Source organism: Hemiscyllium ocellatum, chromosome 29 (assembly GCF_020745735.1).
Source record: "Hemiscyllium ocellatum isolate sHemOce1 chromosome 29, sHemOce1.pat.X.cur, whole genome shotgun sequence".
Lineage (NCBI taxonomy): Eukaryota > Metazoa > Chordata > Chondrichthyes > Orectolobiformes > Hemiscylliidae > Hemiscyllium > Hemiscyllium ocellatum.
Genome location: NC_083429.1, coordinates 48,206,300 through 48,227,237, shown reverse-complemented (window position 1 = coordinate 48,227,237; position 20,938 = coordinate 48,206,300). Strand labels below are relative to the sequence as shown.

General features: G+C 43.9%; 1 protein-coding gene across 1 annotated transcript in view; it reads left to right on the top strand.

The window, feature by feature from the left end:
* Nucleotides 1-20,938, top strand: part of abcg4a (ATP-binding cassette, sub-family G (WHITE), member 4a) — a 128,439-nt gene that overhangs the window by 66,328 nt on the left and 41,173 nt on the right. Inside the window, exons 3-5 of the mRNA XM_060846682.1 lie at nt 7,693-7,810; nt 10,312-10,444; nt 19,049-19,099. Coding sequence (XP_060702665.1) covers nt 7,693-7,810; nt 10,312-10,444; nt 19,049-19,099 — 302 coding nt within the window. The remainder of the gene's footprint in view (nt 1-7,692; nt 7,811-10,311; nt 10,445-19,048; nt 19,100-20,938) is intronic.

The following is a 20,938-nucleotide window of genomic DNA, read 5'->3' as shown; positions in this document are numbered from 1 at the left end:
AGCTGGAGTCTCCAGGTACCCCTTTGAATTCCACGTCAGGAATTGGCACCATCTGGTTTCTCTCTGGCTCAGTGGACAATTGGGAAATGTGTATCAATGATATGATATTAAGTGTTAATAATATATAGCTACATTCCAATGGACCTCTTGCTGCTCTTGGGAGATCCTTCCCTTGCTGCTCAAAACCCGATTGCAAAATCAAGTTTTGTTTCCTCTTTGATGGCAAGAATCTCATTTTTCTAATCTCGCCATATTTTCCCAACCGACCCATCATTGTCCATGTTGTCCATGGGCTGGGATGATACAACCTTCAGTCTTCCTTTTAACTTGCAGTTCCATTAAAATGTAGATTACTAGTTCATCGAGAAAAAATAAGGAGCTAACTTCCTGAGGGAAAGGAGAAACAATTTTATGATGAAGCCAAAGAAAATATTAAAGACATGACATCAAACACGACTATGAAACTAAACAGGGGATAGTAGCTGGTATTTAAAAAAAAAAGAATCCATGTCATTTCAAGTCCTTCAAGTGCTCTTGAAGAGTTGGGTTTTATCCTGAGACCATGGTTATTTGGGAATGTCCTGAACCAATGGCAGCTGTGACTATTGCAGATCTCTTTGAGTCCTCAATATTCAGATACTTCCAGCTTTCATCATCACCATGCACTTTGTTTTCAAGAGGCTATAGGAATGTGAGGATAGAGTGCCTTCTGTAAGTCCAGCTACAAATCCATCTCCTCTACTCTGTCCAATACAATAGTCGGCTTGTGTTTTCCAATGTATTAGTTCCTTGTCTTCAAGCTGGATTATCAAAGGCGATTTTTTAAAAAACCTCCAACATGCAAGCTTCTTGTAAAGGTGTAAATTTAGCAGGAAATAAAAGATTTCTTCACATCTGACTGGCTTCAGTCTCTTTTGATTAAAAATATGAATTGCTTTTCTGACTGCTTCTTGTTTATTGATGGCTTCTTGAAGCTTGACTCAAACTGTGGCCAAATGATCGCTGCGGCCATTTTTACATCAGTACTTTTCCTTTTTTTTTCAACCATTTTAGTTCATGAGGGTCCTCGGTATTAAAATCAGAAATCCATTCAAAAATCAATAGCACATATGTAATCACCATCACTCTGTACACAAATAGCGCATATAAATTAAAAATATATTTGTCTTTTGAGGTAAAACATTTCTCTTTTGTCAACATGTCTATTTGTCAACCACCTGATGAAGGAGCAGCGCTCCGAAAGCTAGTGCTTCCAAATAAACTTTTTAGATTAGATTATTTACAGTGTGGAAACAGGCCCGTCGGCCCAACAAGTCCACACCGACCCGCTGAAGCGCAACCCACGCATACCCCTACATTTACCCCTTACCTAACACTACGGGCAATTTAGCATGGCCAATTCACCTGACCCGCACATCTTTGGACTGTGGGAGGAAACCGGAGCACCCGGAGGAAATCCACGCAGACACAGGGAGAATGTGCAAACTCCACACAGTCTGTCGCCTGAGTCAGGAATTGAACCCGGGTCTCAGGCGCTGTGAGGCAGCAGTGCTAACCACTGTGCCACCGTACCACCAATTTGTTGGACTATAACCTGGTTTTGTGTGATTTTTAACTTTGTACACCCCAGTCGAACACCAGCACCTCCAAATCATGTCTATTCTCAGCTTAGTAGGTAGTTGGGCAAATAGTATAATAGATGCATGAGAGTGACTGCATTTCATTTTTTCATCTCACATTGGCAGACTACTTTACCCCTTAAAGTGGGTAGCAGAGTCGTCAAAATTGTTTGGCAAACTTACAGATGCCCTAGGTTAGTTTCATCTTCATTGCATCAAGCATAATGATAAGATACCCATATGAAATGAAGAAGCTTAATCCTTTTGTTGAGACACAATTCACATGCCTTGTGTACTCTGTTAATAGTAATCGAGTCACAGAGATGTACAGCATGAAAACAGACCCTTGGGTCCAACTCGTCCAGGCTGACCAGATTCCTGAAATTAATGTGGTCCCATTTGCCAGCATTTGGCCCAAATCTTTCTAAACCCTTTTTATTCAGGGTGACATGGTGGCTCACAGTGTCAGGGACCTGGGTTCAATTCTAGCCTCAGGTGGTTGTCTGTGTGGAGTTTGCACACTCTCCCCGTGTCTGCATGGGTTCTTCTGGGTGCTCTGGTTTCCTCCCACAGTCAAAAGATGTGCAGGTTAGGTGAATTAGTCAGGGGTAAAATGCTGGGAAATGGGTTTGGGTGGGTTACTGTTTGAAGGGTCGGTGTGGACTTGTTTGGTCAAATGGCCTGTTTCCAGGCTGTAGGGAATCTAATCTATTCGTGTACTCATCCAGACGCCTTTTAAATGTTATAATTGTACCAGCCTCCATCACGTCCTTGTTCCATACACACACCACCCTCTGCGTGAAAATGTTGTCCCATAGGTCCATTTTAAATCTTTCCCCTCTCACCCTAAACCTCTGCCATCTAGTTCTGGACCCCCTACCCTGGGGAAAAGACCTTGGCTATTTTTCCTATATTGGCATCATAAACTGTACTGTAGGGCATGCGAAAACAAGAGGATAAGATAATTCGATCCCAAGCTGGTTAGTATGAGATTATTACTGTTCACTGAATTATAGAATCACACAGTGTAGAAGAGGTCCTTCAGTCTAGTGAATCTGCACTGGTGGTTCATGTGAATATGGTTATTTACAGAATGCAGTATTACAACACGTCCTATCTGCTATCCCAATGTCCCTGCATTCCCCTGTTTCACTCATCTGGAAAAAATGAAGCCAATTAAGAACCAATTCTTAGAGGCACTATAACAACCACCAAATTCCAAATGAAACTTAACAACATGTTGTTTTAGGAGAAATGGCGTGTCCTAGCACCTGTGGTGCCCACTCATCATGGAAGGTCATAGTGTGCCAGAAGTTGACTGGCCAAGCTTATGAGCTTGATGTGCTGTTACTGTGCCACAAGCTCCATACAGTCTTTGTGAAGCATAGGACATTGTAAAGAGTGTGGTGCTGGAAAAGCACAGCAAGTTAGGCAGCATCCAAGGATCAGGAGAATCGACGTTCGGGCATCAGCTCTTCATCAGGAATGAGGCTTGTGGGCCAAGAAGGCTGAGAAATAAATAGGAGGGGGTGGGGTTAAAGGGGAAGGTAGCTGGGAAAGTGATAGGGAGTGACGGACAGATCCGGAGGCGGTGCCAAGTTGGAGGCTTGGGACTGGGATAATGTGGGCGGAAGGGAAAATGAGGAAGCTGTTGAAATCCACATTCATTCTGTCTTGGGACCCTGCCACCACACAGTTATCCCAGTCACAAACCTCCAACTTGGCATCACCCTCTGAACCTGTCCATCACTCCCCCCACCCCCCCCCTTCCCAACCTATCTCCTCCTCACTCACCTTCATCCACATCACTTTCCCAGTTACCTGCCCCCAAAGCCTATCCCCTCCTATTTATCTCTCACCCCAACCCACAAGCCTCGTTCCTGAAGGAGGGTTTATGCCTGAAACGTTCATTCTCCTGATCCTCGGATGCTGCCTGACCTGCTGTGCTTTTCCAGCACCATACTCTCGACTCTGAGCTCCAGCAGCTGCAGTCCTCACTTTCTCCACAGGACATTGTCAATACGCTCTGCCGAAAGGCATGTCTTTCGCTCAATGCCTGTTAATTCTTCAGAATGTCCAATTTTCGTGGGAGCTTGGCCATTTCCTTCCACTGTCAGACAGCAGCTCAATGAGGCAGGGCCCAAGGCTACCTCAGCTGGAATGAGAATGAAACATCTGCTGTCAGCATTATTCTGAACTACCTGCTAGCCACACAGCCAACCGAGGTGACCAAAGCTGCCCCATCTTGCCTTTGTATTGGTTTGATCCAAAGGCAACTCTGACCCATAACACCACACGTAGGGCAAAGGAGCTGGGATCAAATCCCAACCAGAAAAGAGATCAAACCTCATGTCACTGGCAACATGATCACAGCAGGGTGGCTCAGTATTTGGCATTGCTGCCTCACAGTGCCAGGAATCCAGGTTCAATTCTAGCCTTGGGTGACTATATGCTTGGAGTCTGCATGTTCTCTTTGTGTCTGTGTGGTGTCTCTGCTGGGAGCTCTGGTTTCCTCCCACAGTACAAAGATGTGCAGGTTAAGTGGATTGGCCACAGTAGTTTTGTCCAGGGATGTGTAGGCTGGGTCTGGGTGAGATGATTTTCGGAGAATTAATGCAGACTTGTGTGGCCTCTTACTGCACTGTAAGGATTGTCTGGCACTAAGTTTCTATGTGAAACATAAACAGAATTACAGAGTTGTTATGGTGTGGAAGGAGTCCATTTTGACCATTGTCTCTGCACGTGTTCTGTTACCTAGTGCCAGTGTCCTCTTTTCCCCATATCCTTGCATATCAGCAAGAAAAAGCAAGAGACTCAGGATATTATCACTAGATTACTAATGTAGAGACCCAAGTAATGTTTTGGGTACCCACATTCAAATTCTGCCACGGCAGATGGTGGAGTTTGAATTCAATAAAAATCTGGAATTAAGTGTCTCATGATGACCATGAATCTATTGTCAAGAAAAAAAACATCTGGTTCGCCAATGCCCTCCAGGGAAGGAAATCTACCAATGTCACCTGGCCTAGCCTACAAATGACTGCAGACTCACAGCAATGTCATTGACTTTTAACTGTCGGCTGGGCAATAAATGCTGGTGTAGCCAATAACACTGATATCCTGTGAGTTTACAAGAAATATTCCTATTTCTGTCCAAAAGATTATTGAAAATCTTCTTGAATACCTCAGTTGAAATTGTTGCATGTAGTATGTAATTTAGAAATATAGTTATTGAGGGTGAGGCTCCATTTTCATTATAATACACAGGGACCAGTCATCTCTCCTGCCCTTCCCACCTATCTTTGACTTAAGTTGGAAGAATTTACAAACTGAAACTGTTTTTATAGAGTCCCTACAGTGTGGAAACAGTTCATTTATCCCACACTGACCCTCCAAAGAGTAACCCATCCATACTCATTCCCCTACACTATTACTTTACATTTCCCCTGACTAATGCACCTAACCTACACATCCCCAAACACTATGGGCAGTTTAGCGTGGCCAGTCCACCTAATCTGCACATCTGGAGGAAACCAGAGCACCCAGAGGAAACCTACGCAGACACAGGGAGAATGTACAGACTCCACACGGACAGTCACCCGAGGCTGGACTCGAACCCGGATTTTGATGGCATTATGAATGCACGTTTCTTGAGCTTTGAGTCCTGGATTGTTACTTGGAGCCAAAGCCATTGGATCTGAGATGGCCATGCTACCATTGCGCCATATGATAACTGTCTCTCCTTATTCTATTTGGATAAATCAAATTAAAGAAGGAACCCAAATTGACCAAACTAAACAGATGGCAACTACTTAAAGGATCCCTGTAACTAAGGACCAATCTCACTTTGTAAGTGTTGTAAGTGATCCAGCTGCCCCAAGCACTCTCCCAATGCCTGGCAGAGCTGTGTGAACAGGCTATAAACATGATCTCCAAAAGGAGAGAGAGTGCACTGCCCTCGTGAAATTTGAGGGCCTTTATTGCTGCAACAAAACCGAATTTTACCAGGGAAAAGATGTGCTCACTTCTATAAGGAAAAGAACAGCACTGTGATTCCTGGTGGTAAACCGAACAAGAATCATATTGCTTGAGGTAAAGAGACTCGTACTCATGGAAACAGTGGCACGGTGTGTATAAACACCAGCAGTAACCTGCCTGCTAAGCTTTCGTGAGTTGCTGTACCCATGCAAAAAAAATTGGCAGTGGTGAAATGATTGTAAGAACAAATAATGCCCATTCTTATGTGCAATATGATTGTCACAGTGGGCAATGCTTCAAGTTGTGAAGGGGAAATTGAAGGGAGATACCAAGAGGATGGTGTCCCTTTACACTGTGGTTGGCTAATGGCTTAAAGCATCAGAACTGTGAGTGAAGCTACTTCAGTCATGAGCCCAGGTTACGCACTTGGACAGGAAGCACTGAACAAAGAACAATACAGATCAGGAACAGGCCCTTCAGCCCATCAGGCTTGTGCCAACACATAATGCCTTTCTAAACTAAAACCCTTTACATTGGGCTGAGTAAACTGGAGTCAAGCACATCCTTCCAAACTGAATTTTTGGCCAAAGTTGTTTTGAAGAAATTTAAGCGTTACCAATGCCAAGGCAATAGAGTGAGGTACTAATAAAGGAAAACAGAAGCCGACCTTTCAAAAGCTTAATGTCACTGAGCACTTTCTAGATCATAAAGTATGTCTGAAAGGTCGTCAGTGTTGCTCTGGAGGGAATAAGAGGCAAAAGTGAGGACTGCAGATGCTGGAGATCAGAGTCTAGATTAGAGTGGTGCTGGAAAAGCACAGCAGGTCAGGCAGCATCCGAGGAGCAGGAAAATCGATAGTTTGGGCAAAAGCCCTTCATCAGGAATGAACATGAGTCAAATTGAGCACAGCAAGTTACCACAAACAATAACATTACTTGTGTTTTACTGATGGTGACTGAGAGATAAATCAAAACTTCAAGTGACTTTTGGTGTGAATGTCACTCATAAGGAGGGGGACTCAGATCAGACTCAAAACATAAACATTCCGTAGATGCTGCCAGACCTGCTGAGTTTCTCCAGCACTTATTTCAGATTTTCTGCATCTGCAGTATTTTGAGTTTAGTTGAGGGATAGATATTGGCTACACTCAAGGGTAGAACCCCTCAGTTGTTCTTTGAAAAGGTTTTTGTTTCATTTGTTCTTGGGCTGTGGGCATTGTTGGCAGGGTCAGAATGAATTGTCAATTCTTTGTAGTTCTCTCAGAGCCAAGCCTCAAAATACAGCATCTCCAAAAACCCTGCCCTCCCTCAGTATTACGCTAGAGTGCTGGTCTAAATTTTGTGCAGGAAGAGGGGGTAGGTAGGGGGGTGACGATATGAACCCACAACATTCTGACTCAGAAATAAAAAGGCTGCACACTGCTATTTACAAATGTACCCACCACATAATAGCTATCCTACTCCACATGAATAATGGGCTTGACCCTCAACCTCAGGAAAAATATCACCCATTTCACCAGTCTGACTCTTCTCGTTCCCAAAGTACGCCCTCTGGAGTGATATTGAAATGTAATGACCAAAGAATGGCAGTGTTGTGTTATGGATGCTTTTTTTTGGTTTTTGTTTTCTCTTTGCCATCCCTTTTCTTTTTCAATTTTGTGGACAATTCTTGTGTTTGCACAGATTCTGTCTCTTCATTCTGTGGAGCCATTGCTGCCACAAAAATGCACTTGTGCTTTTGTTGGGATGAAAAGGTGTCTTCAGTTTTTTTTGTTCAATCGTAGATTCAGCACTTTTCTGCAATTTCCTTCAAATGTATCCAAAAAGCCATGTACCCAAAGAAAGCTAATTGGTAAAAACTTTGGATTATGGCTTATTTATTGTCTATTAAAATTCCATATTAATTTTGTGTTGTGGATGCATAGTGACTTGTCTCCAGTATGAGATTGGCCAGTTCTTGTCACACAGGATAGTATAACTCTTCTCTCGTCTGAGTTCAGATAAGCATCCTAGAGATGGAGGAATGAAATGCTAGCACCCCAACCCGTCCAGCAAATACCTCACTCTTGTCACACATGTCTGACTTTGTCTCCTAGGATACAAGACGCTGTTAAAATGCCTATCTGGAAAGTTCTGCAGTCGAGAGCTAATTGGGATCATGGGTCCTTCAGGCGCCGGAAAGTCAACCTTCATGAACATTCTGGCAGGATACAGGTTAGTCACAAAAGTAATAGATTTTTGTTACAATTGATTCTTGCAGATAATTTCTTTGAACTGAGGGAAGGCAGCAAAATGTATCACTGTCATGTAGATCATAAATGATCCCATTTCTAACAGTCATAGAATTCATGTTGTTCAAGTCCAAACCATGTGATTTCAAACTTCACTGACAATATAGCTAAACCTATATCAATGAAGTGGAGGAAGGTTATGTCCTACTAACTCCGACTCTCTTAGCTTATATCGCATCCCAGAGATGAGATAAATACAGAAACCAGAGGCTGGAGAAGATCATTTAGCCCTTTGAGCCTGCTCTGACATTCAGTATCTTAAAAATGTGTTGCTGGAAAAGCGCAGCAGGTCAGGCAGCATCAAAGGAATAGGAGAATCGACGTTTCGGGCATAAGCCCTTCTTCAGGAATGACATTCAGTATGATTATTGTTAATCCTCTACCTCCATGTCATATTCCTGCTTTCTCCACAAATTTCTTAATGCCTTTAAAATCCTAGGTAGATCCAAGATAAAATTATCAAATTAGGGTGGCATGGAGTCTCAGTGGTAGCTCTGATGCCTCACAGCTCCAAGGCCCTGGGTTCAATTCCAACCACAGGTGACCATCTGTGATGGAGTTTACACTTTCCTCCCCCCTCTGCATGGATTTCTGCCTGGAGTTCTGGTTCCCTTCCACAGTCTAAGGTTAGATAGATTAGCCATGCTAAATTGTCCTGTAATGTCCAGGGTTGTGCAGGCTGGGTGGATTAGCCATGGGGAAATAACCCATGTGGGGTTGGGTGGGTCTGGGTGGGATGGTCCTCTTCAGAGGGGCAGTGCAGACTGAATGGACTGAATGGCCTCTTTCTACACTGTAGGGATTTTATGATTCTTAAGATGTCTTAACTTGGGGACAGCAGTCATGTTGGGAGACCCTCCTTGGTTCCCTAAGGCTTAATTCCTGTTCTATAAAAAAAAGATGTTAGGCTGACAAGTCCTCGCTGCCCCATGTTACCTCCTTACTATTTCACGCCCAGTGCCACTTCATGCCACCTCATATTCCCATGCAACCTCTATGCCCCTTATACCACCTTTGCAGCCATTCATCCTGAATCCATTAGGTGCAGGACTCAGAAACCATGTGAAGATGAAAAAATGGCTTCTAGCAATCTAAGAGAGCTCTGACCATACATACTTGAAACAATGAAAATCTTTTGTAATCTATTCAGAGTTCAAACTTACCCCATCATCAGTTATAAAAACAAATGAACTTATATTCAGTAACTATATGTGAAATAACTCCATGGAGGACAGTATCCCTTCACCAAGTCACTCTTTATTTGCATCTGCACAGTACAGGGGCTCTGACCAGCCAGCTCAGAGCCAGTCTCTGGAATGAGGAGACGCTCTGAGTCTCCTGTTTATCCTATTTTTCTCATCAACCTGGTCAGAGATGTAATTACACACCTCTGGAGCAGGTGGGACTTGAACCTTAGGTTCAGAGGTACCTCGGAATCACAAGAGGGCCCTGGACTCCTGTTTATATCTGTCAGCCAGGGGTCTATGATTGGCCCAGGTTCACAATCAATGATCTCATAGTCAATGAGATCCACCTGGCCCACCTCATTCCAATTATTACAGTATGAAAGGCAACTAATCCATTCAATAGAGTCCATTGTGTCAATCAAAATTTGAACATAGCCATTTTGCTGAGAAGTATTTTAGAGCTCGTTCAATCATTCATAATGGACTCAGCTATAAACGCAAATCTTGGCAAATGTCTGTTATCGAAATCATAGCAATAAATGGTAATTCATTTTTCCAAGGCTAAACTGGATGGCCTCTCCATTATTGAACTCCCATGGTGCGTGCCTTTTATTTTTACTGTCACTGCCAGATAAAGGCTTTTTTTCATGTTTAAAGAGCTGGAGATTTAAATAACTTCATAGATTTCATCCACTTTTCATGAGCATTTGCATTTCTCCATCTATTTTGACTTTGGGTCGAGGGGCAGTAAAAAAAATAAAGTCTGTTTGAAATGACCTGTGTGATCCATGCCCAACCCCAGCCCTGTCCTGAAATTCCAGAAATGAGGACTGGAATTCTGCAGCTGGGTCCCCCCTGCTATTACTAGAGCTCCCCGCCCCCCGGAGGTGGTCTGACACTGCAACCATTCAGCCTCCAATCTAGCAACCAAAAGGGCAAGTTAGTCACTAATAAATCCAGACAGAAATTCAGAAAAAAAACATTTCTTTTTACAGAGGGAATGGTTAGAATGCGAATCCCACTATCATAGAAAGTAGTCGAGGAGAATAGTGTGAATTTTTGAAAGAAAAATATACAACAAACATAAGAAAGAGATAGTGGTAGGTCTACAATGGAAGGAGACTGGGGAGGGAAGTAAAGTCTAACATGGCCCTACTGGGCTGAATGGCCTTTTTACTGTTCGAAAATTTTAATGAGAATTACCAGTTTAAAAAAAATTCCTTCCTTTTCCTTGTAGGAAAACTGGAATGAAAGGCCAAATACTGGTGAATGGACAACCTCGGGACCTGCGAACTTTCAGGAAGATGTCCTGTTACATCATGCAAGATGACATGCTCCTTCCACACCTGACTGTATTGGAAGCCATGATGGTATGTGTTCAGCCAAGACATGCCATTTCCCTTCTGACCTGCAGCAAAAGCAACTTGGCGTTTATGTAGCATTCCTAGTGTACCAGAGCGCTCGACAGAAACAAAGCGAATAAAAGAATTGACGCTGGGCCAAGGGAAGAAAACAACTGGATGGGTGACCGAAAGCTGTGATGAATTTGTAGGTTTGAAGGAACTCCGTAAAAGGGAGAGAGTTGTAGAGGTTTAGAGAGGGAATTCCAGAGCTTTGGACTGAGATTGCTGAAGGCCCGGCCACTGATAGTGATATGAATGAATGCGACAAGAAGCTAGGGCTATAATTCAGAGCTCAGGGAAGGTAGTGAGTCTGCAGAAATGTACAGGGATAGTGAGGCATGCCTCAGCAAGGGATTTGAACCACAGGATGAGCATTTTAAATTTGGTATGTTGGCAGAGGAGCAATCTCTAATTGGAGAGAGGACCTACACCAACGGGAATTATTAATTAGTGGGAACAATCAATGCTGGGAGGTCCATTTTTATCTTCAGTATCAGTGGGAAACTGGTGATAGCAGGCTCTCTGCTATGTTCCTCACAAAGGAGTGTAATGGGTAACCTGTCATATCGGCAGCAATCATGTTGATCTTTCTTGCGTGCTTGTACATAAATTGGAATGGTTATGTGCTGTAGAAATACACCCAAATTTGAGCAATTTGTTTCGCCCAGATACTTGAAGCCAACACAATGACTTGTATGGTACCTGCCTGGATGGGATTTGATCTCAAACCTTTGCGTTTGAAAAGAAAGCATCCATCCCATTTTGTTGAACAACCTCTCTGTGGTTTGTGGTTGCAATGTTAGGTTTTGAGGAAATGTTGAAGCCATTGTGACACTGACTGCATCATTGTGCACTCCTTGGTTGGCTGCTCTGGGAAATGGTTCACTGGGTAACATTTAAAACTATGGCTGGCTGATGGCTTTTGATGCCCTTCATGAGCAGGGACTTCTTTTTTATTAGATTAGATTACTTACAGTGTGGAAACAGGCCCTTCGGCCCAACAAGTCCACACCGACCCGCCGAAGCGCAACCCACCCATACCCCTACATTTACCCCTTACCTAACACTATGGGCAATTTAGCATGGCCAATTCACCTGACGTGCACATCTTTGGACTGTGGGAGGAAACCAGAGCACCCAGAGGAAACCCAAGCACCCAGAGGAAACCCACGCAGACATGGGGAGAATGTGCAAACTCCACACAGTCTGTTGCCTGAGGCGGGAATTGAACCCAGGTCTCTGGCGCTGTGAGGCAGCAGTGCTAACCACTGTGCCACCGTGCCGCCCACATGTTCTGGTTTCACACGTGGAACTTGGCCATTGCTGCTTGGGCCAGTATTTATTGCCCTAGTTGTCCTGGAGAAGGTAGTGGTGAGCTGCCTTCTTGAACCACTGCAGTCTGTTTGGGTGTAGGTGGATCCACAATGCCCTAAGGGAAATAATTTGGTCCAATCACAGTGAAGGAATGGTGATACGGTTTCCAAATCAAGATGGTGAATGCCTTGGAGAGGAACTTGCAGGGCGTGGTGTTCCCATGTGTCAGGTGGAAGTGTACGTGGGTTCGGAAGATGCTGTCTGTGGAGCCTTGGTAAATTTCTGCAGTGCCTATTATAGGTGGTACACACTGCTGCTGTAGACTGTGTTGGCAGAGGGAGTGGATGTCTGTGAAAATGTTTGTGAAAGAGATCAGCGTGTGAGTATTCAGCCTACCGTGTTTGCATACCCACCTGCTGGTTTTGTTTCCTCACACTGTTGTTTGCCAGTTTCACAGGAATAATTAGTTTTGAAGGTGAACCAGAACAAGCAGTGGCGTGTTGAAATGAAACCCCTGCTTTTACAAATTTTTCAAAGATTAAAAGGGAAAGAATGCATAGTCTGAGCAGGACACAAAGGGACTCAAGTAAAACCTCCAGCAAGGAGCTGCTGGGTGGGAAAAAAAATACAAAGCCGGTTGAAACCTGAGCACCAGATCCTCTTGCACTCCTGATCGGACGTCAAGCGCTTAAAGTTGAATAGTTCACAAGCAACAGGGATGCATCATGATTCATGTTCAGTTGCACAAGGTCAGCCAAATGTCCTACATGTAAGCTGCATCTTTGCACGTGTGTCAACTTGCTCTGTTGACCTGCCTCCTTTCTGAGGCTAAAAATGATGGGCTTTGGTGTGTACTCTCAGCTCACACTGGTTCCATTTTGAAGTTGGTGCCATAATCTCAGAACCCAGGAGTGTGGCACTGGTAAAGCACAGCCAGCCAGGCAGCATCCCAGGAGCAATAGGGTCAATGTTTCAGGCATAAGGCCTTCATCAGGAATGAGGTGGGCAGGGGCAGGGGTGGTGGTGGAAGGGGGCTGAGAGATAAATAGAGTGGGGCCGGGGGGGAAGGTAACTGGGAAAGTGATAGGTGGATGAAGGTGGAGGGTGACGGTGATAGGTCGGTAGGGAGGGTGGAGTGGATAGGTGGGAAGGAAGATCGACAGGTAGGACAGTTCAAGAGGGTAGTGCCAAGTTGGGTGGTTGGATTTGGGATGAGGGGGGGGAGAGGAGATGAGGAAACTGGTGAAGTTGATGTTGATGCTGTGTGGTTGGAGGGTCCTAAGGTGGAAGATGGAGTGCCTCTTATTTATCTCTCAGTCCCCTTCCCATCACCACACACCCCCAACACACACACACACACACACACACACACACCCGTATCTGCAGTTTTCACTTTCTCTCAGAGACTGGGTTGAGTCTGCTCGCTCCGGGGGAGGCTGAAGGATGTATCTCGCTGCATGGACTCTCCATCTTGGTCAACATTCCTCCCTCAACCAACTCCAAAAAATAGCAATTATCTGTTGCTGCTGATCTCTGGTCATACTGTGTTTGGCTGTAATGTAACTAGTTTTTCTTCATTTCTCTATTCTGTAACCAAGGATTGTACCCAGGTACCTTTGTACCTAACAGGGTTCTGTCAGTGGCAATTTATAATCTTTTCACTTCATTATACAAAACAATAAAGCTGGTTCAGTTTAATTCAAGGTGACCCCTTACTTTTGACCTCCTAATTCTGGGTCTAACACACTTCACTCAAGGCATCCCTCACTCTTCTAACTGCCAATGAAGCCCGCTCAGCCTGGCCAAATTTCCTCATCGGAAAACCCACTCATTCCGGGTGTTAGTCTAGTAAATAAAAACTAAAAGAACTCTGGATGCTGTGAATCAGAAACAAAATCAGAAGTTGCTGGAGAAGCTCAGCAGGTTTAGCAGCATCTATGGAGAGAAGTCAAAGTTAACGTTTCGGGTCTGGTGACCCTTTAACCCTGATTTCTCTTCACAGATGCTGCCAGACCTGCTGAGCTTTTCCAGCAATTTCTGTTTCTGTAACAGTCTAATAAACCTCCTCCACACACCGTCCTTAAACAGGGAGGTCAAAACAGCACAAGGTTTTCAAGATGTGGCCTTACCCATTGTGTAACACTTCGCCCTGTGTAACGGAAATTTTACTTCTATGTTTAATTCCTCACCTAATGAAGGACAGCAAACCCATTAGCCTTCTTCATTAAATCTTTTCAATCCATCTTTTCCATCCCATGCACACTATTACATCTCAACTATTACTGTGCTGGATTCCAGAACTTTCTCAGCTAAAGGAAATCAATTGACATTATCAGAAGCTTTGGAAATGCCAGCATAAGAAAACCCAAGTGTTCTGATGTGAGAGAACATAGATTATTGATGAAAGAAACAAAGGTAGAAGTGATTGACCATTGAATAATGGCATTTGATGAAGCTGCAATTGAATTAAAGGAGTTCTGGTTACTTCTTAAAACAGCAGAGAGAAAAAAAAATCACTGCCTGTACCTCATGTGGTGCCTGTTCTGAAATGGCTATAGTTGAGATGATTTTCCTAATGTGCGCTGCCATACGTAGCAGCAGAGGGTTTTAAATATCAGTGCTTTTGTTTAATTCCGATTTAAAGAACAAAGCCAGTAATCTGATCAGAAACATAGGAACTCAGAGTGGGAGTAGGCCATTCAGCCCTTCGAGCCTGTTCCACCATTCAATATCATCATGGATGACCATCCAAATCAGTACCCAGTTCCTGCTTTCTCTCCATACCCTTTGTTCCCTTTAGACCTAGCTACTAAGGTGGCATGACGTCTCAGTGGTTAGCACTGCTGCCTCACAGCGCCAGGGACCCAAGTTTTATTCCGACCTTGTTCCAACTCTGTGGAGTTTGCACATTCTCCCTGTGTCTGTGTGGGTTACCTCAGGTGCTCTGGTTTCCTCCCATGGTCCAAAGATGTGCAGGTTAGGTGGATTGGCCATGGGAAACGCAGTGATGTGATGGGTCTGGGTGGGATGCTTTTCAGAGGGTCAGTGCAGACATGATGAGCTAAATGTCCTCTACATGCACTGTAGGGATTGTATGAACTATATCTAGCTCTCCCTTAAAAAAAATTCTATGTTTTGGCCTGTATTGTGATCTGTGGCTGAAATTCTACAGGTTTAGTTTTCTCCAAGTATCTTATCGAATTGCTTCATCTGCCTCCTTTAGTAGTGTGTCCCACATTCTAACCACAGGTCACAAACATTCTCCTGCTAGAATCATTAGTAAATATTTTAGACTTATGCTTGTTTAATCTTATCTATCTATTGTTTCAGTCCATTTATGGTTTATCCCTTTGCCTTATTTATCTTTTGTTCTTCTTCTGGGATGTGAGTGTCACTGGCAAGGCCATTGTTTGTCAACCTTCCAGAATTGCCCTTGCGCTAAGAGGCTTTGCAAAGAGATTTCAGAAAATAAAAAATGCTGGAGATCACAGCGGGTCATGCGGCATCCGTGGAGAGAGAGCAAGCTCATGTTCTGAATCTAGATGACTCTTCTTCAGGGCTGAAATGGAGTGTGCAGGGGGGCAGCATTGGTACAATAGTATCAGGGATGTGGGGGGTGGAGTGGTGGGGGGGGGGGGGGGGGGAGTGTTGAAGGAGAGAAGGTGTTGATAGTTCCGATTAAGTGACCACAATGTGTAAATGGTAGAACAATGGTGTGTCTAACTGCCAGAATGGAAAGAGACAGCAGAACTGCAGATGCTGGAATCCAAGGTAGACAGGCAGGAGGCTGGAAGAACACAGCAAGCCAGGCAGCACCAGGAGGTGGAGAAATCAGCGTTTTGGGTTTAACCTTTCTTCAGGACTGAACAGACAGTCCCACTGAGGTGGGGTGGGGTGTGGCGCGGGATGGTGGAGAGGACACGTTGACAAAGAATGTATCAAGGAAGGCTGAAACAAAGGGAAGAAATGGGAGTTGGTCCCATTGAAGGTATTGAACTCAATATTAAGTCCAGAAGGCTGTAAGGTGCCTGGTCTGAAGGTGAGATGTTGTTTCTCCAGTTTGCGCTGTGACTCACTGGAACACTGCAGTATGCCGAGGACAGACATGTGGGTGTGCGAGCAGGATGCTGTGTTAAAATGACCGGCTACGGGAAAGTCAGGGTCATGCTCGCACACGGACCAGGGATGTTGCGCAGAGAGGTCACCCAGGCTGCATGTGGTTTCTCTAGTGTGGAGTAGATGCCATCTGCAAATTCCACCTTCTGCTGTTGGAGGGGTTTGGACCTGTTTTTCAGAGTATTGATTGGCCGCTCTGGATTCCATTAACCCCATGTGACCATCTTCCCCTCATTAAGAACCTAGCTCCTCATACAAATGGCATTATCAAGAGCTGACACTTTCTCTGAAGCTGTCCTCAGTTACAGTTCAGCTCTGGTAACTCCAGTGTCTAAACCTCCAGAGACTGGACCAGTGAGGACAGAATTCAGTGCAAATGATCACCAGATAACTCACCTGGAAGTGAAATCACCCTTGACAACAAATGGACATGTTCCTCAATGGATGTGAATTTGCTCACTGAGCTGGAAGGTTTGTTTTCAGACGTTTTGTCACCATGGCAAGGTAATATCATCACTGAGAGTCTCTGGTGAAGTGCTGGTGGTGTGTCCCACCTCTCTATTTATAGGTCTTGGTTTCTTAAGGTGGGTGATGTCATTTCCAGTGTTTTTTCAAGGGAAGGTGGATGGGATCTAAATCGATGTGTTTATTGATAGAGTTCTGGTTAGAATGCCAGGCTTCTAAGAATTCTCATGCATGTCTTTGTTTAATATTCCTCAATGTTGTCTTCTTCTGAGTGAATGACCTGCTTACAAAATCTGTGGAATTGATTCAATTCTTCACTTTCTGGAAATTGCAATTTGTTGATTGGGACAATAGTTGCTGAAACCAGACGAGTTCTGAACAAACAGTTTCAAACAACAAAGTCAGTTCCCCAAGCGTTGTATAGTAGTTCCCTTTCTCCGAGAATCAGACAGAATGGAAGACCGTGAGAAATAGGAACAGGGATGGGACAATCAGTCCCTTGAGCCAGCTCCAATATTCAGTGTGACTAGGGATGATCCGACTTTCCTCACATCTACTTCCCTGACGTGTCCCAAGGAATCCCTTGATTCCCCAACTGATTAAGGATCTATCTTGGCCTTCAGTATACTCGAGGACTCTGCCCCCACAGCTCTCTGTGGCAAAGAGCTCCAAACACTCACAAACTTAATAGTAGAGGATTTCAACTTTCTCAATATTAACTGGAATAGACAAGGCAAACACCCAGGGCTTGCCTGGGATTGTGAACCCACTACCTCTCACATACCAATGTGCGACAAGCCCCTAAGCAAGGATTCAACCCTGAGACCAAAAGCCACTATGAGGCCCTTTGACCCATCAAGTCTGTACTGCAAAAGCTACACTATATCTACACTAGTCCCACTTACCAGCCTTGGCTGTTATGACATTTCAAGTGCTCATCCATGTACTTCTGAAAAGTTGTCAGGTTACTCACTTCAACTACTCTCCTATGCAATGTGTCCCCTCCTGTCTTCCACCTAAATTATACCTCCTTGTTATTGACCCTTCGATTCCGGGGAAAAGTTACTTTCTATCTATCCTGCCCTGTCCCTCATAATCTTATACACATCTATTAGCTACCATCCCACCACCCCGCCCAGCCTTCTCTGCTTCAAATAAAACAACCTGTTTGTGGAAGGATGTTGTGAAACTTGAAAGGGTTCAGAAAAGATTTATAAGGATGTTACCAGGGTTGGAGGGTTTGAGCTATAGGGAGAGGCTGAACAGGCTGGGGCTGTTTTCCCTGGAGTGTCAGAAACTGAGAAATAACCTTATAAAGGTTTATAAAATTATAAGGGGCATGGATACAGTGAATAGCCAAGGTCGTTTCCCCAGGGTAGGGGAGTCCAAAGCTAGAGGGTATAGGTTTAAGATGAGAGGCAAAAGTTTTAAAAGGAACCTAAGGAGTATTTCTTTTACGCAGAGGGTGGTACGTGTATGTAATGAGCTGTCAAAGGAAGTGGTGGAGGTTGGTACAATTGCAATATTTAAAAGGCGTCTGAAGTATTGCGTACAGTTCTGGTCACTGCATTTTAGGAAGGATGTGGAAGCTTTGGAAAGGGTACAGAAGAGACTTACTAGGATATTGCCTGGCATGGAGGGAAGGTCTTATGAGGAAAGGCTGAGGGACCTGAGGCTGTTTTTGTTAGAGAGAAGAAGGTTGAGATGTGACTTAATAGAGGCATACAAGATAATCAGAATTTGGAGATGCCGGTGTTGGACTGGGGTGTACAAAGTTAAAAATCACACAACACCAGGTTATAGTCCAACAGGTTTAATTGGAAGCACACTAGCTTTCAGAGCAACGAAATTTGCAGTGTCAAATTTTTGCTATAAATTCTGTGTTACAATCGAGCCCTCCGCTATCACCTGATGAAGGAGCGTCGCTCTGAAAGCTAGTGTGCATCCAATTAAATCTGTTGGACTATAACCTGGTGTTGTAAGATAAGCAGAGGGTTAGATAGGGTGGGCAATGAGAGCCTTTTTCCTCAGATGGCAATAGCTAGCACGAGGGGACATAGCTTTAAATTGAGGGATGATAGATATAGGACAGATGTCAGAGGTAGTTTCTTTACTCAAAGAGTAGTAGGGGGTATGGAATGCCCTGCCTGCAACAGTAGTAGACTCACCAACTTTAAGGGCATTTAAATGGTCATTGTAATGCAATGAGCTGTCAGAGGAAGTGGTGGAGGCTGGTACAATTGCAACATTTAAAAGGCATCTGGAGTATTGCGTACAGTTCTGGTCACCACATTATAGAAAGGATGTGGATGAAAATGGAATAGTGTAGGAGAGATAGTCTACGTCGGCGCAACTTCGAGGGCTGAAGGGCCTGTACTGCACTGTAGCCTTCTATGTACAATGGGTGGGGACGTGGCTGGGAAGGGTTGAGAGGGGTATTGGCCATATGCTAGCAGATGGGACTTGATTAATTTAGAAAGTAGGTTGACATGGATGAGTTGGACTGAAGGGTCTGCTTCTGTACTGTCCATCTCTGTGACTCTCTAACTTGAGATAATCCAGCCTGTCTCTGTCACTGAAATGCCCCATCCCAGGCAACACCCTGATGAACGTCCTCTGCAGCCCTTCCATTGCAATCACGTCCTTTTCTATTGAATTTATTCTTATTTTTTTTAGGTATCGGCGCACCTCAAGCTGAAGGAGAGATTAGAAGTTAAAAAGGAGCTGGTGAGTCATCAACTCCGTTTGGTAATTTAATTTGAAATCGACTTGGCCCCAGGTTAGTTTGATCACACCAGTAGTGAAGCTGTTTGCACACATCTCTGAATAATGGATTGGAAAATTGAATTCAAGAAATGCGCATATGTATTTTCACCAAAATAGACCTGCTAAATGTCAGAGGAGCTTCTAACCTGGATTGTTACTGTCTAATAATGCTGCAGCAATTTTCCAGTCCTATTCTGAGTCCCTGAAGCAGTTGGTAATGTTTTGGATGACAATGTCTTTTATTAATTAGTGCTTCTGTGAGAGAGCTCAGTGTGGTGTGAGCATATATCGAAACCTCCCTGCAGCATTGTGTTCAGCCCTGGACACTGCATTTTAGAGAGGTTGTCAAAATCTTAGACCTGACTTGGAGCAGGAATGCAGGAGTTCAGGCACATCGAGTGACTAGCATTGTTGGCTCCTGAGGAAAGAGGGGCGAAAGGGAGATTGTACAGAGGTGTTCACAATCTTGGATGGAGTAGTCGGAGTTGCCATAATGACAGAGTAGTCAGAGTTCCAGAGGACTCTAGGGCTGCTCTATCACGAGATGGAGACAACTGGAAATGTTTAACCTGAGGGTCACCGCACCTCAGGCAAGGCGAGAGGTTGAGAAGGTGGGACCTTACTTGTGAACTGAGCCGCTATGACATCACTCTGCATTCTAAACCAGCCACCCAGGAATAGGATAAATAACGGGAAGCCATTTCCACTGACAGGAAGGTGCATACCCAGGGAACACCCATTTATAATAATATCCAGCTGCGCTTGCTGACACCAAGGGACAACGTTTCTTATAAATACAGTTACAAACATCAATTAATGAGACCACTTTAATGGACCCATATATTAGGTCACATTAATAATGTTGAACAAAACAAGCTTTCTTTTAAGTTTCAAAAATCGTCTTAATATTGGAAGTGTACACTTGTGTAATCAGCAATAGTCAGGATGTGGAGGTGCTGGTGTTGGACTTGGGTGGACAAAGTCATAAGTCACACAACGCCAGGTTAAAGTCCAACAGCTGTATTTGAAATCACGAGCTTTCGGAGCGCTGCTGACTTCACCTGATAAAGGGGCTACGCTCAGGAAAGCTTGAGATTTCACACCAAATTGTTGGAATATAACTTGGTGCCGTGTGACTTCTGACTTTGAGCAATAATCAGAAGTGTGTTAGTTACAAAATCCAATTAATGGGACTATTTCACGACATCAGTGCAGTGTGCTAATAGTATTTTACAGTGACCACAGAAATAAAGTGAAGAAGTACAATTTCTCTTTTAGGGTAAAATGGTAAATGAGATTCTTTTTGTGCAGTGAATAAGTTTTTTTGAACTGAACTGCACCATATCACAAGAAGAGTGCCAGTCAATTTATTAATTTTTCAATTCATTAATCGTCAATTTATCAATTTATTAAAAATTTCCAAAAGATAATCAGATTAAATACGAGGGAAATGTGATCCATTAGATAGCTCTAGCACAACGTCAATGGGATGAATGGCCTCTTTCCATGTTATGCAGTTCTAAACTGGATACACCCAACAAAGAAGGAATATTACATATTCCTGATAATGACACATTCCCAATCATGAAAGAAAACGTTGGCATAATATTTCAGCTGCTTTTACATTGTCTAGAGATCTCAGAAGAGGAATTATAAACCAATTCCTTTTCACTCTCCTGCGTTTTGTATTGCCCAGTGCCTATAGTGACCTGCAAGGTTACTGCGATCCTGTTGTGAGGATGAAGATTTGGTCTTTTTTGCTGTGAAAGTGCAAAGCAATATTCTCAGAAAAATCCATTT